Source organism: Paroedura picta, chromosome 4, assembly GCF_049243985.1.
Source record: "Paroedura picta isolate Pp20150507F chromosome 4, Ppicta_v3.0, whole genome shotgun sequence".
NCBI classification, from domain to species: Eukaryota; Metazoa; Chordata; class Lepidosauria; order Squamata; family Gekkonidae; genus Paroedura; species Paroedura picta.
The window spans coordinates 67,691,479-67,712,673 of record NC_135372.1 but is presented as its reverse complement, the minus strand read 5'-3'; the positions used below and the strand labels follow the sequence as shown (position 1 = coordinate 67,712,673).

The 21,195-nt window shown below is 44.5% G+C and overlaps 2 protein-coding genes across 23 annotated transcripts in view; one reads left to right on the top strand and one right to left on the bottom strand.

The window, feature by feature from the left end:
• The window catches only part of FUBP1 (far upstream element binding protein 1), a 41,068-nt gene extending 38,036 nt beyond the window's left edge, over window positions 1–3,032 (bottom strand). For 11 of the 15 annotated variants that reach the window (XR_013230181.1, XM_077333251.1, XM_077333245.1 and 8 more), the window contains exons 1-2: window positions 2,786–3,014; window positions 569–659 (exon numbers count right to left, since the gene is read on the bottom strand). Coding sequence is in view for 14 of the 15 variants with exons in the window: in XM_077333251.1 (XP_077189366.1) it covers window positions 569–659; window positions 2,786–2,899 (205 nt within the window). In the remaining variant the exon portion in view is untranslated. Of the gene's footprint in view, window positions 1–568; window positions 660–2,785 lie in introns of all 15 variants that reach the window. The other 4 variants (XM_077333252.1, XM_077333255.1, XM_077333256.1 and 1 more) reach the window with 1 other exon arrangement.
• Window positions 3,033–3,194: 162 nt separating this feature from the next.
• DNAJB4 (DnaJ heat shock protein family (Hsp40) member B4) overlaps window positions 3,195–21,195 on the top strand; it is a 32,216-nt gene continuing 14,215 nt past the window's right edge. The window contains exons 1-2 of one of the 8 annotated variants that reach the window (XM_077333265.1): window positions 3,224–3,387; window positions 4,412–4,535. The gene's annotated coding sequence lies outside the window, so the exon portion shown is untranslated. Of the gene's footprint in view, window positions 3,567–4,411; window positions 4,536–21,195 lie in introns of all 8 variants that reach the window. The other 7 variants (XM_077333263.1, XM_077333267.1, XM_077333264.1 and 4 more) reach the window with 7 other exon arrangements.

Sequence of the window (21,195 nt, the reverse complement as noted above, 5' to 3'; positions counted from 1 at the left end):
AGCAAGCTGGGTACTCATTTTACCGACCTCGGGAGGATGGAAGGCTGAGTCAACCTTGAGCCGGCTGCTGGGATTGAACTCCCAGCCTCATGAGCAGAGCTTTCAAACATTTCTGCTGCCTTACCACTCTGCGCCACAAGAGGCATACCTATATGTATGCACTGGTAATTTCAATTTCATTGTATCTGAAGATGTGGGCATGTACACGAAAGCTTGTATATTTTGAATAAAACTTTGTTGGCTTCAAAGGTGACACTTGTCTCAAACTTTATTCTGCTGCTTCAGACCAACACGGCGTCCTACTTGAATCTACCTTAAGATTCTGCTGTCACTGCTTTCCACTCATGGAAGTGGATGCAAACTCATAGCCCTGGCAGTTTCCATTGAAGTTATATATAAATAGTATGTCATTAAAGTTTGCAACAGATTTATCAGTTTTCTAAAAAGAATTACAATTACTGAGAGAAGGTAGCCTAACACAGTCTCTCTCCACATATACAAACATAGGTGAAAGGATGTTTTTGAGAACTGAATATACTAGCACTCTGGGTATTGATGGACAGCATACCTCCATCTTCAAGAGGCCTTTTCTGTCCCCCATAACCGTAATCATTTGAATTCACCGATGTCCCTGATTCACCTCCAATTTTTGCTGCAATCTAAGGGGAAAAAAGAACATGAGAAATGTAATCTACTAATGTTGCATATATATTCAATATATTAAGCAATTCAAATGTTACACTTCTGCCTTACAGCCCCCTTTAGTAACCTTTTACATTTAAGCTGCATTGATTTGAATTAGTTGTTCGCAAGTGTTACATAATTAGCAGCCCACATAATTGGCATTACAGGGCAAAAGGCTATGCCACATGTATAAGTCAGCCTATATTCACCTACTGATGAACTCTTTGCAAAGTAAAGGGACACAAGGTGCGTGGGCTTAAAATAACAACCCCTCTAGTCGATTTAGTGTTTCTATAACATAATATTTTTTTGAAAATCAAATATTGAGGTCACTAGGATTTATTTCCAAGTATGTATCCATTTAAGATAGTGACTGTTAATTTCAGTTTTTTTCAGAATACTTTCAAAATGGCCCCCATCTCCACCTTCTTGGCTCCCCCTACTTGTTTATTTTTATCTGGTGATGATGATGTCTTTTCCAATGTGGGCTGGCTGATAGAGGGAGCAGGGATGGGCTTTTAAACTGTATTTTATTGCAATATATTTCATTGATAAAGATTCAGAGGACAATATGATTATGGAGAACACTTGGTTGCATGTGGTATTAGGGCTGATACTTTTTAATATACTCTATTTTTTTTTAAATGTTGCTCTACATCAAGTCAAAGTGAAAGCATAGGTTTTAAAATAAATGCTAGGATTGTATGATTGTCTGAAGAAAGCTGCTTAGTAATTAAGTACTCAAAGCATCTGAAAATCTACACTGTATGGGTTATATACCCTTTGGGTACACAGTGAAACAGTGTAACCACAATATTTCCAGATGGCTCTAGTCCTTACAGGTAAGTAGATTCTGCTCTTAGAACTTAAAAGAGAAACAGCACCATTAGTTTGAAGAAATATTTATTGCAATAAAGCAAGAATATGCAGAAAATTTAAGTTTTATCAAACAATGTCTAAATTGTCTAAGCAAGTTGCTAGGGAGCAAGAAAACCTTTTGCAGCAAAATAGATTGAAGAGGAATATTACTGCTAGAAATAGCAGCAAGGATTTGAAACAGTAGGTAATTTATCTTTCTGGGACAATCCAAGCTAGTATCTAGCTCTTAACAGGGAAATGGGTCATGCAGATTTTTGGAGTATTTTTATCAACATGGATGTTCCACAACGGCTCAGTGATGAAGGAAATGTTTTTCACGGCTCAAAAAACTGCTCTCTTCTATAGGTCAGTGAAGAAAATGTATTTCTGGCCATCCTCGGGAAAAAAAATCAACGGGGGGGGCGCAAGTTACTGGACAGACAAAATATTCCTATAGTCGTATGAATGGGGGTTTACGGCGGGGGATCGGAACTCGCAGAACTCTGTAGAACAGTCTCTTTTGATGGCTACTCTAAAGCCTCTACAACGAACGCGAGGAGCTGAAACGGAAGAGACTGTGAGAGCTTTCAGCCAGTCCGACAGCAGAAATGGCGCACAAAACCTTTTAACTAGCGAACAACGTCACGGGGGAGGGGGAAAGAGATGCCTGTCTGCAAGGAGAAAACCTTGCTTCGACCGTGAGTGCTTTATGCCTGGCCCACTGGGGGCTCTGAACACTATCACAATGGAGGCAGGGGCCACATCACACTCGGAGGCTTACACCGCTACACACTTATAAATGTTCTATAGGCCCAAAGACTAGGAAATCCCCCCCCCCGTAGGTAGGAGGCAGAACCAGAAGCCCCCCCCCCCGAGTTACCATCACTAGAGAGTGTAGGAAGGAGAGAAGCCGCGGGGGAGGCTGGAAGGGACGGGGAGCCACTGAGGTCGCCTTCCCCCGACTCCAGCATGCAGGAGAAGGAAATGGTGGACCAACACCCCCCCCCCCTCCTGAGTGAGGCGATCGGAGCGCCCTCTCGGGAAGCGCCGACCGAGGCTCCTCGAGCGACGACTGCCCCCGCCCAGGCCTGGAAGTGGGCCGCCGGAGCCAGGGTGCGGGGCTTGCTCCGTGCGCACCAGAGATGGGAGGCGGGGGCTCCGCGGCCTAGCCGAGAGAGAGCCTGAGGGACCGGGCCGGCCTCGGGAGCGGCGGCATCCCTCGCCTGGGGTTCGCGATACACACCTGCCTAGCCCGTTGTAGCGCGTCCTTAAAAGCGTCATTGACTCCCCCGCCACCTCCTCCGCCTCCCCCGGGCGCGCCCGAAGAAGGAGGGGGTACCGTAGAATAATCCGCCATGTCCGCTTCACCACTTCCTACCGCGCTCCCTGCTTGCCAAGAAAGAAAGAAAATGGCGACGGGCGGGAGCCTTTCACATTCCTTCTTCGCATCGTGTTCCACGAGAGGAGGGGAAACCTCGCCAAGTCGCGCGAGAGTTCCGAGAAAGGCCCGCGAGATTTGGGAGGGAATTTTTCAGAGGAGGGCGAGAAAAGCCAGGTTCTGAGGCCTATCTCGCGAGAGTTGGACCTCTGTTTCCCGCACCCGAATGGGGAATGGTTGCTTAGGGACGGGTAAAACATCGGAAGACGTGAGAGTCGCGTGATTTCCTTCCCCGTGAAATGCATGTGTGACCTAATAAGGCGCTGATCGGTGTCTCGCGAGAGTTCATGTAGAAGCATTTTGTTTTCTTTTGACGTTTGTTCAGTCCGTGCATTCGGATGATAACGGAGTGAGGTAATTGAGGCAGTCGCTGAGACAGGCGCCGTCGACGCGGGTTTAATTCCTCAGTGAGTTCCGGTTGGGCGGATGGGAGTGTGCGTGTGAGCTGGTTGCGGCTGTTCCCTTTGGAGGCAGAAAGAGAGTTTTATAGCTTGCATTTAGTTACCGTTAGATGTGGGATACTGCAGGACCTACGACGCGTGCTCCTGTTTGCGGGTTCCCGAAACGCCCGAAAGCTGCTTGCGAGGTGAATTAACGCAATAACTTTATTTGTAAAGCTTGTGTCTTCTCCCGTAGAAAACTTTTTTGGTCAGAACCCGTCCCAAACACTCCCCCTCGCATCAGTATAACTGACATTTGCTACTTGTGGTTCTGCAAACATTAGCCATTGGGTCCAAGCCGAAATAGGAAATGCTGGAAGAGCCAATCTAAAGCCAGTTGAATATCATAGTAGCACAGTGTTCAAATGTCCAGTTAGTTGGAAAGCTCACTTTGGGTCAGCCTCATGTATTAAAATGAGAAGGGAAGAACCTTGAATTCTTTGAAGTCTGGAGATGGTTTTTAAAAATGTAGTAATGGGTACATTCAGTTTTACAATATAGTCTTGATGATGATGATACTAGCTGTTCCAATAGATGTGATGTTGAAGTGACAGGATAAAAATGTGTTGTACATATGTGGTCCTGAACTGAAACATATTGAAGCAAAGGAAAATGCCTTTTTAGGGTTCCTGCATTGTGCAGGGGGTTGGACTAGATGACTCTGGAGGTCCCTTTCAACTCTTTGTTTCTAGTATCTAATGCGTATAAGCATTGCTAGAAGTGTGAGCAACATGAAAATCAGCAAAGCTTACTTTTTAGCAAATGAATGCTAGGTCATTTCTTATTTCTCAAAGTGGTTAAGATGAGTTGACTATTTTAGATGGAAAAATTAATTTAAAGTATATTCCATTGTAGGAGATTCCAGACTGTGTTCTAAGTACTATAGAATTTCTTGAAAGTATATCAAGGATCTCTCAGTTTGAATACTATCAATCGTAGACAAGCTTACTTGAAAGATAAGTTCTATACCATTGCTGAAATTACTCTGTAGTGCAAAGCTGCAGATGACTGTTGGCTGGGCAGATGAACTCTTCATTCATGGAAAGCAACCCCACCCCAGGATTGAATGTGTACCCTAAATCAGAATTATCTTCAGTCACCCAGATGTGCACAAGGTAGGGCTGTGTAAAAGATTCAGTTTAACTACTTATAAATCCTGTTTTAAATATACTTTTATATCTGGAAGATATATGTAGATTTCAGTCTGATCCTTGATTTATTTGGGTTCATCACTAAAATATGTAATGTTGATGACTTTGAATCCATGCAGAGTATTTTTTCTTCATTTGTGAATTGCCAGCATTGACCATTTAAGCTTGAAAATAAAGGTTCCCAAATCAGAATGTGTAACTGCTGGGTGGGTTCAGCACTTGCCTCTCAGCAGACATTAAGCACAGGAAACCTGGTTTACCGAACTGAATAATACAATTTATTTCAAATTGTTGTTAAAACAATTTCAATGTTGCAAGTGATGTGCCAATTGGGTTTATTGAGCCAAATTTCACAAGGGGTGCATCTTTATTTTCAGTCTCCTTAAAAAAAAAAAAGTGCTGGAAGGAGGGTTTAAAATTAGGCATCTGGTTATGCAACTGTGGGCATAGCAGAGGAGCCCACATATGGTCAAAAGGACAGTGCTGGAAAAAAAGGAGCTCATAATAGGTAGGAAGCTGTTATGGGATAGTCAGAGACACTGTACTCATATGCTTGCCTGAAACTAGAAGGTTGAAATGTTACCCAAAGAGCTACTTATCTAGCATTGGTAATTGTAGAAAGCTTTAAGAGGGGAGCCAATTTGAAATACAGGAATCTTCAGAAGATTGATATTGATTAGAATACACTGCTGCCTTCAAATAAGGGCATAAGGTTTTTTGTAAAACATTGCTGCTGTTTTTTTTACTGTTGCTGCAGCAAGCATTTAAGCTATATGAGCCCATTCCAGACAAGGGTGTCTTCTGTGACAGATTCTAATGTTTATGAAGATAACCATTTGTTTAGTGACCTCTTGTGGTTGTACACAGGTGGTACTATTTGAATAACCATAGTTCTAACGTTTTTCGAAAGTAGTGCAGCCAAAATTAGTAATCAACCTTCAGTTACAGTGAGTATTATTGCTATATAGTGACCCAACCTTGGATAGCCTAGGCAAGCCCAATCCTGTGAGATCTCAGAAGCTAAGCAGGATCAGACATGGCTGACACTTGGAAAGGGTGACTTCCAGGAAAGGATGACTTCCAAGAAATACCAAAATTATGACATGAGGACAGGCAATGGCAAGCCACCTCTGAGCATTTCTTGTCTGACAGCCAGACAATCTCCTGACTGAAATCATGCACAAACCATACAATAAATAAATAAATAATTTTGTGTAGTGCATTCCAAATCATAAACTTTGGATGTTCAGGTAACCTTTACAGAGTTGAGAATCAGTGTGGTGTAGTGGTTAAGACTCTATTTGGAATATTTGGTTTGATTGTGCACTCTTCCACATGAAGCCTTGTTGGGTGACTTTGGGCCATTCATAGTTCTCTCATAGTTTTCTCACCCCCACCTACCACACAAGTTGCCTTTTGTGGGGAGAGGAAGGCAAGGCCTTGAGCCACCTTGAGACTCCTTAGGGTAGAGAATAGTGGAGTATAAAAAACAACTCTTCAGCTTCGTTTACTGGAAAGAGAGCACTAGAAATTAAGAAGCAAAATGGCATGTTTTGCACAGCTGACTCAATTTTTCCTGACTTTCTTCCTTTCCAAGATAATACTTCTATGGCTATGTTTTCACAGGTTACAGTGAAATGGCTCTTTTCACAGGTTACAAACACATACAGTTTGTTGGCCTTAATGGCTTGATAAGCACTGTACAGTGGCTCAGATAATGAGAATAGATTGAGGCATGTTAAACCAGCCTTTCTCAACGGTTTAACCATTGAGAAACCCCTGAAACATCTGAGAAACCCAGAAGTGGTGTGATCATGCAGAATATGGTTGGGAAGGATAGCTGAGTATGTGCCCACCTGGGGCCCCTCCCCCTTTCACCCCCTTCAGGCCAATCATTGTCCTTTTTGGGAGGGGGGACCATATATAGTCATATCACCCAATACATTTTAAAACAAATTTTAAAAATATATAAATAGTTAATTAACTCCCATTTGGAAACCCTTCCAGGGGCATTAGGAAACTCCAAAGTTTGATAAAACCCTGGTTGAGGGAGCCTGTGTTAACCAAGTGGTAATACAGATGTTTTGCTTGAATTTTAGGAAAAGCAGATGGAAGTTAAAAGGTTGGAATCTGCTGGGAGAGATGGCCTACTTAAAAGGTCATTCAAACAATGTTCACCTGTTTATGATACTAAAGTACAAAGCATATGACAAATATAAAATATTAACATTGAAATATTGACCAAAAACATTTGGTAAAAGCAGCAGCAAGGGAGGACAGCATAGAAATGTAACAAATATTTTTTAAAAAAAAGATTAAATAAGTGGCTAACTGTACTGCTATCAAAAGCAACCTAAACAATCCAACCATACACGCTTTGTGGAAACTAAACAAGTTTGGCAGGCCTTGGGTGTCACGAGGTAGTGCATTCCACCGGATTGGGGTCACAACTGAGAAGGCTCTTCCCCTGGTGTCAGCTACTTGAACCATCTCAGGGCCTGGCACTTGCAAAAGGCCTCTAATGAATGACCAAAGGGAGCTTGGGGTTGTAACAGGAGAGGTAGTCCCATAGGTATGAGGGTCTCAGACTGTTGAAGGCTTTAAAGGTTAACACTAACACTTTGAATTAGATCCAAAGACTAATTGGCAGTCTGTGCAGCTGCCACAAAACTGGTGTATTATAAGCTGACCATGGTGTTCTGTCAGTATCCTGGCAGCTGCATTCTGGATTACGTTCTTTGATGTATTTTCTAGGGTAACTGTACATAGAGTGTATTACAGTAGTTAAATCTGGGGGTGACTAATACATGGATCACTGTGGCATGCTTCAACCCAGGCAAATTAAGGAGTCAGCTGGTAGGCCTGGCATAGGTGAGAAAATGTCAAATATGCTAGCATGGGCACTTGTTTAATCCAATGATAGCACAGAGTCCAACCACATCCCAAGGGTGTTAGCTAATCACCATCTAGCCTTGGGGTGATACTTCAGCTTGCATCTCAGTCTTTTCCAGCCACAACCATCTTGGATGGATACAACTTCAGCTGGCATCCTGTTAACATTTGGACTACTGCATCTAGGAAGTAGAAAAGTTTTGAGAGTTCTGTTGCTGGCCGCTTATACATCAGGAGGAAGATGCTCTGCATCTTGCTGTTCCCCTTTCACCGGTTCTTTCTGTTATACTGGTGCTGAAGTGTTGATATGACAATCTTTTGAGGGGCTGTTCAGGGGCAGAAGAGCCTCCTATCCATCACAGTCACACTAACCCCATTTCTCCCTTCAGACATGAACCATGATGTAAACCGAAAGCATAACTCAGATGCAAATTTTTTTACTGACAGTCTGACTTTCAGAAAGTATGTGGAACACATCCCTACTCTGGGACTACTTGGTCAGGGTCCCTTCCCTCCCTTACAAACACACATACACACAGAGAGACTCCATTCCTTCCCTCCTCCCCCCTTACCTGTTGGTTTCCCAATCTCCTTCTTGGTTTCTCCCTCCTCCATCACTTGAAAAAACACACATAGTCCCCCCTCCCATTTCCCCCCTTACCTTTTGGTTTCCCAACCTCCTCCTTGGTTTTCCTACCCCTCACTCGCAAATGCACACACAGACACTTCCTTCCCTTTTCCCTCCTGTTTTCCCCCTTACCTATTGGTTTCCTAACCTCCTCCTTGGTTCCTCCCCCCTCCGTCACTTGCAAACATACAAGCAAACAGACCCCCTTCCCTTCCCCCCTTCTGTTTCCTCCCTTACATTTTGGTTCCCCATCCTCCTCCCCTCCCTTACTCCCTCGCAAGCAAACACACACACAAACTCTCTTCCCTTTCCCCCCTTCCTGTTTACTGTTTGCTGCCTCTGCCATTGCCTCAACCCCTACTGTTAGCGCAGAAGCTGGCTGGGTTCTCTGGGGGCAGAGCAACTGTTGCCTCGGTCTCGGGCTGTGGCATGGCCGCTGTCTCGGTCCCCGCTGGTGGCACAGGTGCTGGCCGGGCTTCCAGGGCAGCGTGGCCACTGCCTTGGCCTCGGGCTGTGGCGCAGCCGCTGGCTGGACTCTTGCTGGTGGAGCAGCCTCTGGCTAGGCTACTTGGGGTGGCGTGGCTCTGGCTGGGCCCTGGCCACTGGCTAGTCCTCTGATAGTGGTGCAGCGGGGCGCTGCCTTGGCCTCCTCAGCTGCCTCAGCTGCCTCTGTGTCTTCTGGCATTCTCACTGTGGTGGGATCTCAGAAATCATGTCCATATTCATATTAGTTTGAGGAGGTGAGCCAGAAGATATGTTCCACATCAAAAAGAAGAAAAGCCCCCAAAGAAGAAAAGCTCAGTTTGGTGTAATTTAGCTCTATCCCCATCCCTTGATTAGGAACTAATCCACTCTACATTTCCAGCATGGTGTAGTGGTTAAAAATGGCAACCTAATGTGGCGAGCCGGGTTTGATTCACAGCTCTTTTCCATGCAGCCAGCTGGGTGACCATAGGGTTGTCACAGCCTTGATGTCATATCTGCTCTGCTGCTGGAGCCAGGAGAGTTGAGTTAGAAGTTTATTGAGCTCCACCCCCCTCTCCCCTGGTGAGATTCCAGGTCTTTCTTTGAACCTTCTCTTGCCTTTTGGCCAGGCTTTATTGCTCAAGGGGGCTCTTCCTCCCCTGTCTCAAGAACTCTGAGAACTCTGTCTTCACCCTGCTGTTCTTGGTTTGTTTGGGGGATGTTGGAAATTTACTGCTGAGGACAACAGTTAAGGGCAGACCAGATGTCTCCAGCCTGAATTACCCTCCTATAAATACCCCAAAGGTGTCAACCCACCCCTGTCTCTGTCAGTGCATCCCCTGCACCCACCATGTTTTATTTCGCATCATCGTATGGATCTTTTCAATAAAGACTAGCTTCTTAGCACCACCTGTGTCTGGAGCAGTTCTATTCGAGAGGGTCGCTTCTGATAGAGCAGGTCAGCCACGGTTCTTGACACCTGATAGTACAGTTCTGACCGAGCAGTCCTGTCAGAGTTCTCTCAGCCTCACCTATCTCACAGGATGTCTGTTGTGGGGAGCAGAAGGGAAGGCAATTGTAAGTCACTTTGACACTCCTTTGGGCAGTGAAAAGTGGAGTATAAAAACCAACTCTTCGTTTTAAATTGTATTAAAGGTTGTTTTTTTCTTTGATCTCTTTTAAAGAGACAAGTCCTATGAGCTCCAGGTCTTCCTTAGAATCAGATGTATGCTCCCTTGCAGGGACATGCAGTTCTCCAATTGGGGAGAAGTCGTCATGTGGAAGTAACCTGGAATATTCCATATGAAAGATTTAGCAAAATTCATCGTCTCTTTTTTGTTATAGTGATGAATTAGCAAATGACAGTTACGTTAGCTTCCACTTTCATTATGTCTTCTGTAGTAATTTTTGGCTCATGGGTTGGAGTCTGCATGTAGCTTGCAGAATTTCATCCTCCAGGTTGTGAATCTGACTTTTAGCTTTTAAAAAGCTCTGTGTGTGTGTCTTGGTATCCGTGTACATACATAAGAGAAGAAGAAGAGATCTGCGCATGGACACAGGAACAATATGACAATAAGACAAGGTCACTAAAGAAGATTCCTCTTTAGCATAGGCATGTTCACAAACACCCGACCCCCATTGTCTTCCATTTGTCTCTTGTCTTGACCAGGCTACCTTACATCTCCCCCCTCCCTATTCATTCCTCTGTTGCTTTGTGTACACTTTGCATGGTAAAGCACATCATAACTCTGGTTACATTTGGTTTCTCTGGATATGAAAAGTGGGTCGTGGGTTTAGTGTTCAAAACCATTTTTCTAATATGTGCTGTGATAAGAGAGTAAATTTCAGAATCTCTTGATTGTCTGGTGTAACAATGATAAGCCATGTCCTTTTAACAATATGAGAGTATCTGTCTTCTAAATCTTCTATAAACTTTAACTTTAGCAGTGTGACTCATATTCCAGTGTGTGGGTAGAGACAAACCCTTGGAAGTGAGTAGCTAGCATAGATATTTGAAACATACTCCACCCCCTGAAATATGTCACATGTCCACTACTGAAATTTTGCTGCTCCTTTTTTGGTAAAATTTTGATAGCATGAATTAACTGTCTGTTTTAAAGTATTCTAATATGAATGTAAGAAAAATGGTTTGTGTAATTCTGTTCTAAATGTTCCAGAAAGTAAACATTAACAGGCATCAATTCCCAGCAACATGTCGTTTATCTTTTCTCATTCTCAGTTATATATATAGCATTATAATTTTAATCTACAGCACAAGCATTGGGTTGGATCCAAACTAAATTGGCAGTAGCCACTGATTCTCTTTGACTCCTGTAGACATCCACACACTCCACACTGATTGTATTTCAGATCCAGTCCTCCAGGAGAAATATGTTGTGGAGATCAGTGCGTTTCGGGGGGGGGGGGTGGAGGCAAGAAAGTTCCTTTCTGACAATAGAATATTTAGCCCTGGTCCAACCCATTGTGTAGGAGGGTGTTTTGTTTCTTTCAAATCTAGTTTTCAAATGTTGACTTGTTAAAAAATATCTGTCTTCTTATCTTTAATCTGCTCCTGCGTAGCGGATTAAATAAAGGAGTAAGGGCTGTTCGGGAGGAGTTAGGGCGGGCTCTGTCCAGGATACAAACTCGGAGGAGCGAATCAGGAGCCGCGAAGTGGCTCCTGATTTGCTCCTCCGAGTGGCACTCCAGGGCCAAGTGTCCAATTGTTGGACACTTGGCCCGTCTCCCAAACGCCGCACCACAAGACTACACACCTACCGAGTCGCCATCCTGCCCGGATGGCCACCAGGGAGGAGGCTCGCCCCACGCTGCTGGCCTCGGGGAAAATCCCTTCCCCTCCGGCCAGCGACTGCCCTTCCCCGACGGCCCATTACCCCCCTTGCTGCCCTCTCACGGACCTTCGCCCAGCCACCGCGGCCACCACTTCCTCCGTCCCTGGCCCTCTGTCCGACCTTCACCGCTGCTGCCGCGCCCATGGACCGCCATCGACGCTTCTCCGCTGACGCCGGCGTCCCCGCTCTTCCTCACCGCCCCCGCGACCAGCCACAAGCTGTGAAATGGCCGCCGAATCCATGAGGCCGCCGCAGAGCTGCTCCGCGCCAAGCCGCGCCTACACACGTTGCTGCCCGGCTTCTACATCGCGCTGCCGCTAAAGACTCTGCCGCAAGCACCGCGCACAGCCCTCGCCAGCCGCGCGGCACATCATGGCTGCCCGATCCCCGATCATCTCCTCATCTCCTTCACGCCGTGTCCTCGCCCCAGTAAGTGCCACCGCACTAAACTCGCCGAGCCCCGCTGCACCACCAGCACGGCCCATACCCATCTTCCACCTTTAGGAGTCGACGGGGGGGGGCAGGGAGAGCCCTTCTAGCGCCCATTTTATTGCTTTATAAAATGGGCTTTGATTCTAGTACGAGTATATGTGTATGTGTCAGTGTGATAAAAATGCACTTTGCGCCTGCCGATTGGGCCCTCCGATTGTCAGTCATTCATCACGGACAGGGCCCTCCTTAGGTGCCCTTAACTGATTATTTAATCCCCCAATGTGCTTCTGAAATGGTCACCAGCACCAATTACAAACTGATGTTATTCAGGACAAGTAACATAATTTCCTACTTGTTACTTCCCAAACTTACATTGTACAGGTCCCCCCCCCCCCATTTCTAGCCATGAGATCTCCTGCTCTATAACAACAGTGCTTTCCCATGAATATTAAATATTAAATTAAATAATAAATAGGTTAAAGGCACCATCATAGAGTCAGAATCACAGAATCATAGAGTTGGAAGGGGCCATACAGGCCATCTAGTCCAACCCCCTGCTCAATGCAGGATCAGCCCAAAGCATCCTAAAGCATCCAAGAAAAGTGTGTATCCAACCTTTGCTTGAAGACTGCCAGTGAGGGGGAGCTCACCACCTCCTTAGGCAGCCTATTCTACTGCTGAACTACTCTTGACTGTGAAGTTTTTTTCCTGATCTCTAGCCTATATCGTTGTACTTGTAGTTTAAACACATTACTGCGCATTCTCATCCACTGCCAGCCTTTAAAACAAAATATTTTTTTTAATCCAAAGTTGTGCTTTTCCTATCATCTCTTGTTGTACACATCCTAACAGAATTATTTGTTTAAATTACAGCAGAGTGAACTTTAAGTGCAACCAGTGTGTTTGAGATGTTGTGGTGATGTTACTGAATCAAGACTTTTGGAAGTATTATACAAAGAGGAAAAAAACATGATTGGAAAGTATTTGTTGCAGAAAGCTTCTTACAGACTTTATGCTCCATAGGCGAGGCATGCTGCAAGGGCGTTCTCTTTGAAAAAACTGGGGAAGAAGCCTGAAAAGAATCAGATGCTTCAATGTAGATAGATTGTATGTTTCTTGATCATGTGATTGTGGGTTATTTGAAATGCATGCGATAACCACCAATCATTATTAGAGTTCTCCTTTCTCTTTTAATTTTAAAATTCTCAATTTTAGTAGAACGTGTAAAAAAATGATAAAAGCTGTTTTGCAGTCATGAAGTGCTAAAAATCTGTGTAGGGTCAGTGTTGAGACTCCAAAATGGGTTGTAAAGCCTATGAAAGTGAGCAGCTCCTACCCTTTGAATTCTTCTTTTCCTTTCATCTCTGCTAACTCCTCAGATTCTCATTTCCCTGTCCTCCTTTGTGGCAATAATTAGGAGAAAAACTGTCAGACAACTAGTCACTTCAATAGCTTAAGAAAGGAGCAGGGACTGGTCCAGTTGAAAGAGGAGAAGGAGGCAGGAGTTCACAGTAGGGCAGCTGCAGACTTTGTGTGTGTGGTTTTGGGGTTTTTTTTTGGTTTCTCAAGAACATCTGGTTGGGGAATATAGAAACTAAAATGCTGGAATAGATGGGTGTCAAAATTGTAGTTTCCCTAGGACTTCAAAAAACCCTTGGCCAGCCGTGGAATGGTCACCATACAAAGTAAATTTGGATATGTTGGTCACCATCTTAAAAAGGTTGGAACACTTGATGTAGGCCCCTTTATGATAACTGAAGTCCCATGGTACAATTTATGTAGCTTCCCAGATACAATTTTTCAAATTATTCTTGTAATCCCATGTTCACTTTGAGTTGCTGACATTTCCATTTGTAGCGATAAGAAAAAACAGTATGAAGTATATTTTAGATGTTACCTTGTTACTGAGAACAGATTATTCAAACTAGCTATAAATATACTTTCTACACAAAAGATTGGCTGCGTTTCTATCTATACAAGATGGCAGAAGCAGCTGCACAAATATCACCTTTTATGAAAATGTTCTACAGAGATACTAATTTTAGTAGAAAAACTTTTAAATAATATGCATATTGCTTTTGCTAAATTACCAGTGTCCATGTTAACTTGAGATGCTGCATTGTTGCGGGTGAGGAGTTGCTTGAGATTGGGGGGCTGGTACTAGAGCTTGCAACAAACCCAGATGCCAATTTTGCAGCCATATACATTCCAGTGCCACAATTACACTCCGGTGCCACAATTACTGGACCTAACAACATCACCTATACCATCACAGGCTTATATACCTGTTCATCTTCCAACTTAGTATATGCTATTGAGTGCTAACAATGCCCCTCTGTTCTCTACATAGGGCAAACAGGTCAAACCCTACGCCAAAGAATTAATGAGTGCAAATCTGACATAAAAACCCACAAAATTGAAAAACCTGTAGGGGAACACTTCAGCCTTCCAGGAGATTCAATAAGGGACCGGAAAGTAGCCGTTTTATTGCAAAGGAACTTCAAGAACAGGCTAGAAAGGGAGATTGCAGAAATGCAAGTTATTACAACACTCAAAACTATGACATATCCAGGACTCAACAAGGACATAGGTTTTTTATCTCATTATTCTTGCTAACCTTGTTCAACTCGTGTATCCATATTCCTCACAATTTATTTTATTTGTGACTAGTTTCAAAGCCCCTTTATAAAAAGGGGCTTTGAAAGGGGAGAAGGGGGAAGGGTAAGGGACACAGTCCCACCCACCCCCTGTCCTAGAGCCTCCCCCCGAAAAGCGGCGCTGCAGTCCTCTTTCCGAAGGCGAGTGAGAACGCGAGGTATACTCACCGGCTTCGCGCTGTTCCTGGCCGTTAAAGGCGCGGGCGTGGCTGAGGAGGCCGGGCACCATGGAGTAGACACGGGCCAGAGAGGCGCCTGCTGGCCAGCCCCCTCGCCGAGGCTTCTCAGCGGCTGTTGGCTGGCTCGGGGGACGTAGCTGCTGCTGCTGCTGCTGCTGGGGCTGGTGGGTCCGGCTGCGGGAAGGCAGCTCAGACTCCGTCGCTGAGGTCCGCTCGTCGCGCCGTGGGTGGAGGCGAAGGTCCGTGGGCGAGGAGACGCGGGCCCGGAGAGGCGGCGGCTGGGCAGCCCCTTCCCCGACGCCTCTCTGCTGGTTTTCTATGGGGGACGCCGCTGCTGCTGGGGCTCGGGGATCCAGCCGCAGGAAGGGCGCAAGGCACTTCCTGTTTCGTTGTTCTCCGTCGGGCGGGGTTTGTTTTCGGCGGCTCTGTGAGGCAGCGTGGGTGAGGAGACGCGGCCCCGGAGAGGCGCCTGCTGGGCAGCCCCTTGCCCTACGCTTGGTTTTCTTCGGCCTTGGGGGACGCGGCTGGTGCTGGGGCTGGGGGATCCGTCGGGCGGCGTTTTTTGAGAGGTTCTGTCGGGCGGCGTTTTTTTCTCGGCAGCTCTGTGAGGCGGCGGCCCCTGGGCAGCGAGCCCCCGACAGCCGCGCTCCGCGCGACTGCCGGGGCACCTCTCGCCGCGTCAGGCCGCCGGGCAGGGAGCCCCCGGCAGCCGCGCTCTGCGCGGCTGCCGGGGGCTCCCTGCCCGGTGGCCTGACACAACGGAGGCGCTTCGCGCCTCCGATGTGTGAGGTCAGCGGCAAAGGAGCAACTGCGAGCCGCGCTGCGCGCGGCTCGCAGTTCCTGGGGCTGGGATTCGGAGGAACCAATTGGCAGGCGCTGTCCAGAGGAAGGGTCCAACCCGGACCCTTCCTCATCACGGACACATCCCGCCCTAGAACCCCTTAGCGTTTTATTTAGTCCGTGGCGCCCGTGGCGCCACGGGCGGTGTTAAGATAATGTGGCTGTAAGATAATGGCAATGTAATGGAATTTTGAATTTGACTTCCTGGCTTTGGGATAAGATAGTTACCATCAATTCCCTGGCAGGTATGTTTCACAGTTGTATAGAGACAGATGGGGCAAGCAGCATATAGTGAGGTGAGAGCCTTTGATCACTGATACAGGCAGTTTGGTTTCTCCATGTGTTTTTATAAACTACGCTGAATTCCAGGGGATTGATTGGCTGTTTTGACAAAGAATTATCATTGCCAGTATTTGGTTGTATGACAGTCTACTGATGTAACATAATTTATTTTTGCTATATATTCCCTGTCATGTAAGGAGTTCATAGTCTGATGAGGAGTGCTTGCACTTGAAAGCTCACACCCTGAATAAATCTTTGTTGGTCTTAAAGGTGCTACTGGACTCTGATTTTATTCTGTTGAAAATGCTTATTGCAAGAGGGGAGAGTTATAGAAAAGGAGGGGATGAGGCAGAGGTCTTTCTCCAGCAAATGTCTTGGTAGCAGCATGGAGGGCACTTTAAAAGCTACCTTCAATCATGTGCCTGTATGCCAGCCTCGGGAGGCTCTGGTGTCTTGGCCATTTTTCTGCTAGCCCAGCCAGCCTCCTTCTGGAGAAGCCATTCTAGTGGCAGGGAGCTCATGTGGCTGCTTGGTCCAGCTCTGGGGGTTGCACATGATCAGCCTGCAGTCCAGCCCACAAGAGTTGCCTGGGCTTAGGCTGCTTATGCTCAAAGAAACTGCCCGTCCCCCTGCTAAGGCAGCATTTGATGCTTTTGCTGCAGAGAAAAACTGCGGGGGGGGGGGGGGGGGCTCTATCAGCACAAGCAGAAATAGCCCAGGTGTGACTCCTTGGCAATCAGTGACAGGTGCCTCTTGCAGAGGACTATGCTTTCAGCAGGGGGAGGCTCCTTGGAACTCTGTCACAAGTGTCTCTGGGCTCAGTTGATTATGCTCAAAGAAGCCTGCCTCCAGCAGAGGCAGCTTTGTATGCCCTCACTCCAGAGCAAGGCTGTTTCAGCTGAGGAGCCTCTGTGAGCATAAGCAGAATGAGCAAGCCTCTGGGCCCATTCTGCTTATGTTCCAGTGACTGGAATGTTTTCTTTAGACTTTTGATTCTATTTCTGACACTGTTTACTTTTTCTTCCTGTCTATCTTTAGCAATGTTAAGAGTTTAACTAGTCATCTATTAAGGTTTGCTATTGACACTTCTTTTTGGATAGAGGAATAGTTGTACATTTTCCCTTGATGATACCTGTTTTCAACCCATAGTTCTTGAACTTAGTAAAGCAGACCTGTTCTTTGGATGGTCTTTAAACTCTTCAGGAATGTTGTATGTATTTTGGCAGTATGAATGTTTTGGTATTTTTCTTCAGTTTTATTTTACTTTTTTCTATTAACAATTCATCATCTGTACAATTATCAGCTCCTATTCTTGTTTTAGCAGAGAGAACAGCTTCTTCATTTTCTGCTTCCAATTATGTAATCTATTTGATTTCTGTAGTAGGAATTTGGTAATATCAAAGAAAATAGAAAAAGTAAAAAAGGTGCTTGTATGGAAAGGAGAGGGTGGGAAATGGAAGATGAGAACAGTCTGCAAAGAAGGGGGGTGAGGGATTGAGGAGAGAGTTACGGGCCTGGAGGCTTGATTTTATGGGGGGGAAGGGCGGGGAGGTGTTTGAATGGTAGGCAGGGGAAGGATCAGGTGGGATGATCAGTTAAATATGGCATTGAGACAGCCTTGTTAAGGTCTTTCTCAAAAAGTGGGTCCAATATCTTATTGATATCATGCTGTCTTTCTACATCTTATTAGTTCTTTCGCTTTGTCATGTCCCAGGCCCAGAATAAATTGATAGGACAGACCATAGGAGCACAGCTTCTCTAATAGTGCTTTTAACCAGGGTGCGACAAATTTAACTGATCTTCTAAATTCTGAACAAAGAAGATCTTTTACTCTTCTCCGCTATAATGCCCTCCCTTCCGCTTTCCTGGAAGGAAAGTTCAAGGGGCTACCGATAGAAGCACGTAAGTGTGTCTGTGGCGAAGGTCAAATAGAGACAGCTGAACATGTCCTATTTGAGTGCAGGCTCTATCGTCACCTCCGTATAAATACACTGGCCTCATTGCTCGCAGAATGCCCCAGAGGTTTGAGGAAACAGTGACTTAAGCTACTACTTTCAGACACAAATAAAGATCTAACAAAAATTATTGCTAGATTTGCTTGGGTAGCTATAAAAATAAGGCAGAGGTGGACCAACCCTGTTCCCTAGTGCTTTTTTATTGGATCCATATTCAACTGTTCTTATTTCTTAGTTTTTACCCATTTATAATTGATGTTATATTTGTAATTTTATGTTTTTTACTGGCTGGTCTATGACCGTAAATAAAATTGATTGATTGATCAGGTGGGATGAGTGGAGGGAGAGGCTGCGGAGGAGTGGGGAATAGGTTAAAGCTAGATGGTGCTAGGTGCAGGGTCACGGGTGGATTGCGGGAGCGGAAGGGAACAGATGTAATAACAGGGGTTCAGAGGTTTATTGCTTCTAAACATGTTTCCTTTTACTCACCATGACTAGTAGCTGTTGTCCTATTCTCCATGAATCTATCTGATCCAATTTTCACACCATGTATGCTGCTGGTCCTCACTAGATCCACTAGCAGTGAATTCCATGATCTAAGTACTTATTGAGTGAACGAGTACCCTTTGTCCATCCTGAATCTGTTGTCCCATAGCTTGGGTACCCCCAAAATTCTAGTATGGGAGAGGGAAAAAAAGTGCTCTGTCCACTTTTCACACCATGTGTAATTTTATAAAGCTCTTGTTACATACTTCTTGAAAAATTATTTGTATTTATAAGGAACTTGATGTGATTAGGATTATTTGCAAAATAAAAGAAAGAATATGCAAGGAGCTATGTATAATTGGAAAGAAATGAAAGGAAATGGAAGAATCTGTTTTCCAATCCGTTGGTCTAGAGTGGCCAAATTGTGGCTCTGCAGATATCCATGAACTACAGTTCCCATGAGCCCCTGCCAGCACATATTGTTACCTGCCCTGAGTGATGTGGAAAAGTGGGATATAAATAAAAAATATTATTATTTATTATAGTCCATGGACATCTGGAGAACCAGTTTGTCCACTGCTGATCTAGACTTAAAAGTGGGTTGCAAAGCCTCTAAAAGTGACTTGCAGGTCAGCCTCACTCTAGTAAACATCAGGTTTTACTTGATCGTGTACATATTAATCAAGTAAATCCTGATGTTTACTAGAGCGAGTTTCTTAGAATCTTGAGGGGGGGGGAGGAATTAGAGTAAAGGGTGTTCAGACTGGTGAGGGCAGCTGCACCGTTTGTGCAGCTTTTTGGTTTCTCAGAAAAATCTGGTTAGCGATTATAGAAAATTAAATGCTCAAGTAGCTGGGTGCCAATGTCATAGTTTGCCTAGAATGCCAAACAACCTTGGGCTAGCCCTGGATGGTTCACCATGCCAAAAAGATTGGAAGCCACTGCTGTACAATACTGAAGTGAGTAAGCTGCCTCTTTTGGTGCAGAACAGCTGTTGAGGGTGACGTCCCAGGGATCTTTTAGGAATTGCTAACATTGATGGAAAGAAATACCAGTCAGGGTTCCAGTGACAAGCCTAGTCAGATATATGATCAGGTCTCATGAGGATTTTAATTATTCTTGGAAAGCAGCTAAGGTGGAGATTTGGAGAGTACTAGAAAAAGAGAGATTTAACAATTTTTACTTTTCTGAGATAAATCTTCCTCCCCTCAGCCATCCTTTTGTCCTGATAGGGAAAAAGCAGGCAACTTGCAACCTAATGTTTCCCCCCTCCCCCTACTAGAATTAATAGCTTCACATGTGCATACAAGAGCCAGGGTGCTCTTATGAAAATAGTGTTCATTAATCCCTTGATTAACCCCTTGAACATCATGACCCTAATCCAGTATTCCCACACCCCCACCTGGTAGTGGCTTCTTGTAACAAAATTATTTTGCCTAAGGAGAGGGCAGTATACAAATATAATTAAATAAATATTGCACTCATTGTCCAGTTATGTCACTCTGATGTTTCAAAGGCAGAAAGGAAGACTTTGTAAACACTTGAATACTAAAATATGTATTCTGAAATTTAGAAAATGATAAGAGCTGCGTCCTTGATGCTTTAGGCCAGTGGTTCTCAACCTTCCTAATGCCGCAACCCTTTAATACAGTTTCTCATGTTGTGGTGACCCAACCATAAAATTATGCAAGTGTTCTTTCACAGAAATTAAACCAAAACTGACCAATGATGTGAAGATCCATTGTTCATGATTGTATATAAATTGTTTTTTCCCCAGGGTTTCTCATTTCAGTTCTGCCTCTTGTCCCACCATGCTAATCTTGCTCTATTCTGCTACTCCTGACAGATGAACATTGTATCTCAATCTACCCTGCAAGGCTGTTGTGTAGATGGCCCCTCCGACCAAGTTGTTTGCCCTGCCACGACCCCAGTGAAAGGGTTGTTCGACCCCCAAAGGGGTCCCGACCCCCCAGGTTGAGAACCACTGCTTTAGGCTGATCCTGCATTGAGCAGGAAGTTGGACTAGATGGCCTGTATGGCCCCTTCAAGCTCTATGATTCCTTTAGTATGTGACCCCTGAAAGTCCAAAGCAATCTTGGAGGTATGAGAAATAAGCCCACTGTTTATACCAACTGTCCAGTAATGAAGAAATGTAAATCAAAATGTTTGAATTATATTCCAATAAGGTCACTACACTGAACAAAACAATTTCCCCACCCTACCTTTTCCATATATACAGTCTACTATGGTAGACTACCATAGTGCTGTTTTTTTTCCTTGTTTGTACCTGAGCACTCTTATTAGAACATTGACCATTGTAGATTGGGTCTAAGATATAGAGGTAAATATTGCACCATTGATTTTTCCCCACCAGTTAGCTACATACCTTTTTATTAAAATTTAGGAAACTTTTAAATTTGTAATTTTTTAGTCATATGCTTTATGTGTATTTTAGATTAGATCCATTGTGCATCTTGATGTGTTGCCCATCTAAAGAGTATTTATCACCACTTACTCCATGGGTGAACATGTCAGTAAGGTAGTTATCCCAATTCCATATATTAAAATTAAAAGAAACCACACACAAACATTGCTTAAGAGACATAAAGTTAATTGTTTTATTTTGGGTCCATTCTGTGTATGATGTTTTATGTATATTTTTGTTAAATTTATGCAGTGTCCACTTTCAGTTTTCCCACTGAGGAAGGCTTTTAGTTGAAATGTGTTTGGTATTGGTTCTTGTGTATGAATATAATTTATATCTTTTCACCTGTATTTATATGGTTTGTTTTTCTTTGTATATTACAATTAGGTACTTATATGCAGAACAATGGGATTATGATTTTTAAATTATATTTTAGCACTTTTGAATGTAAAATTATATATTTTTTGTATGTTAGCACTACATGTGTAGTCAGCTTGGTGTAGTGGTTAAGAGCGGTAGCTTCTAATCTGC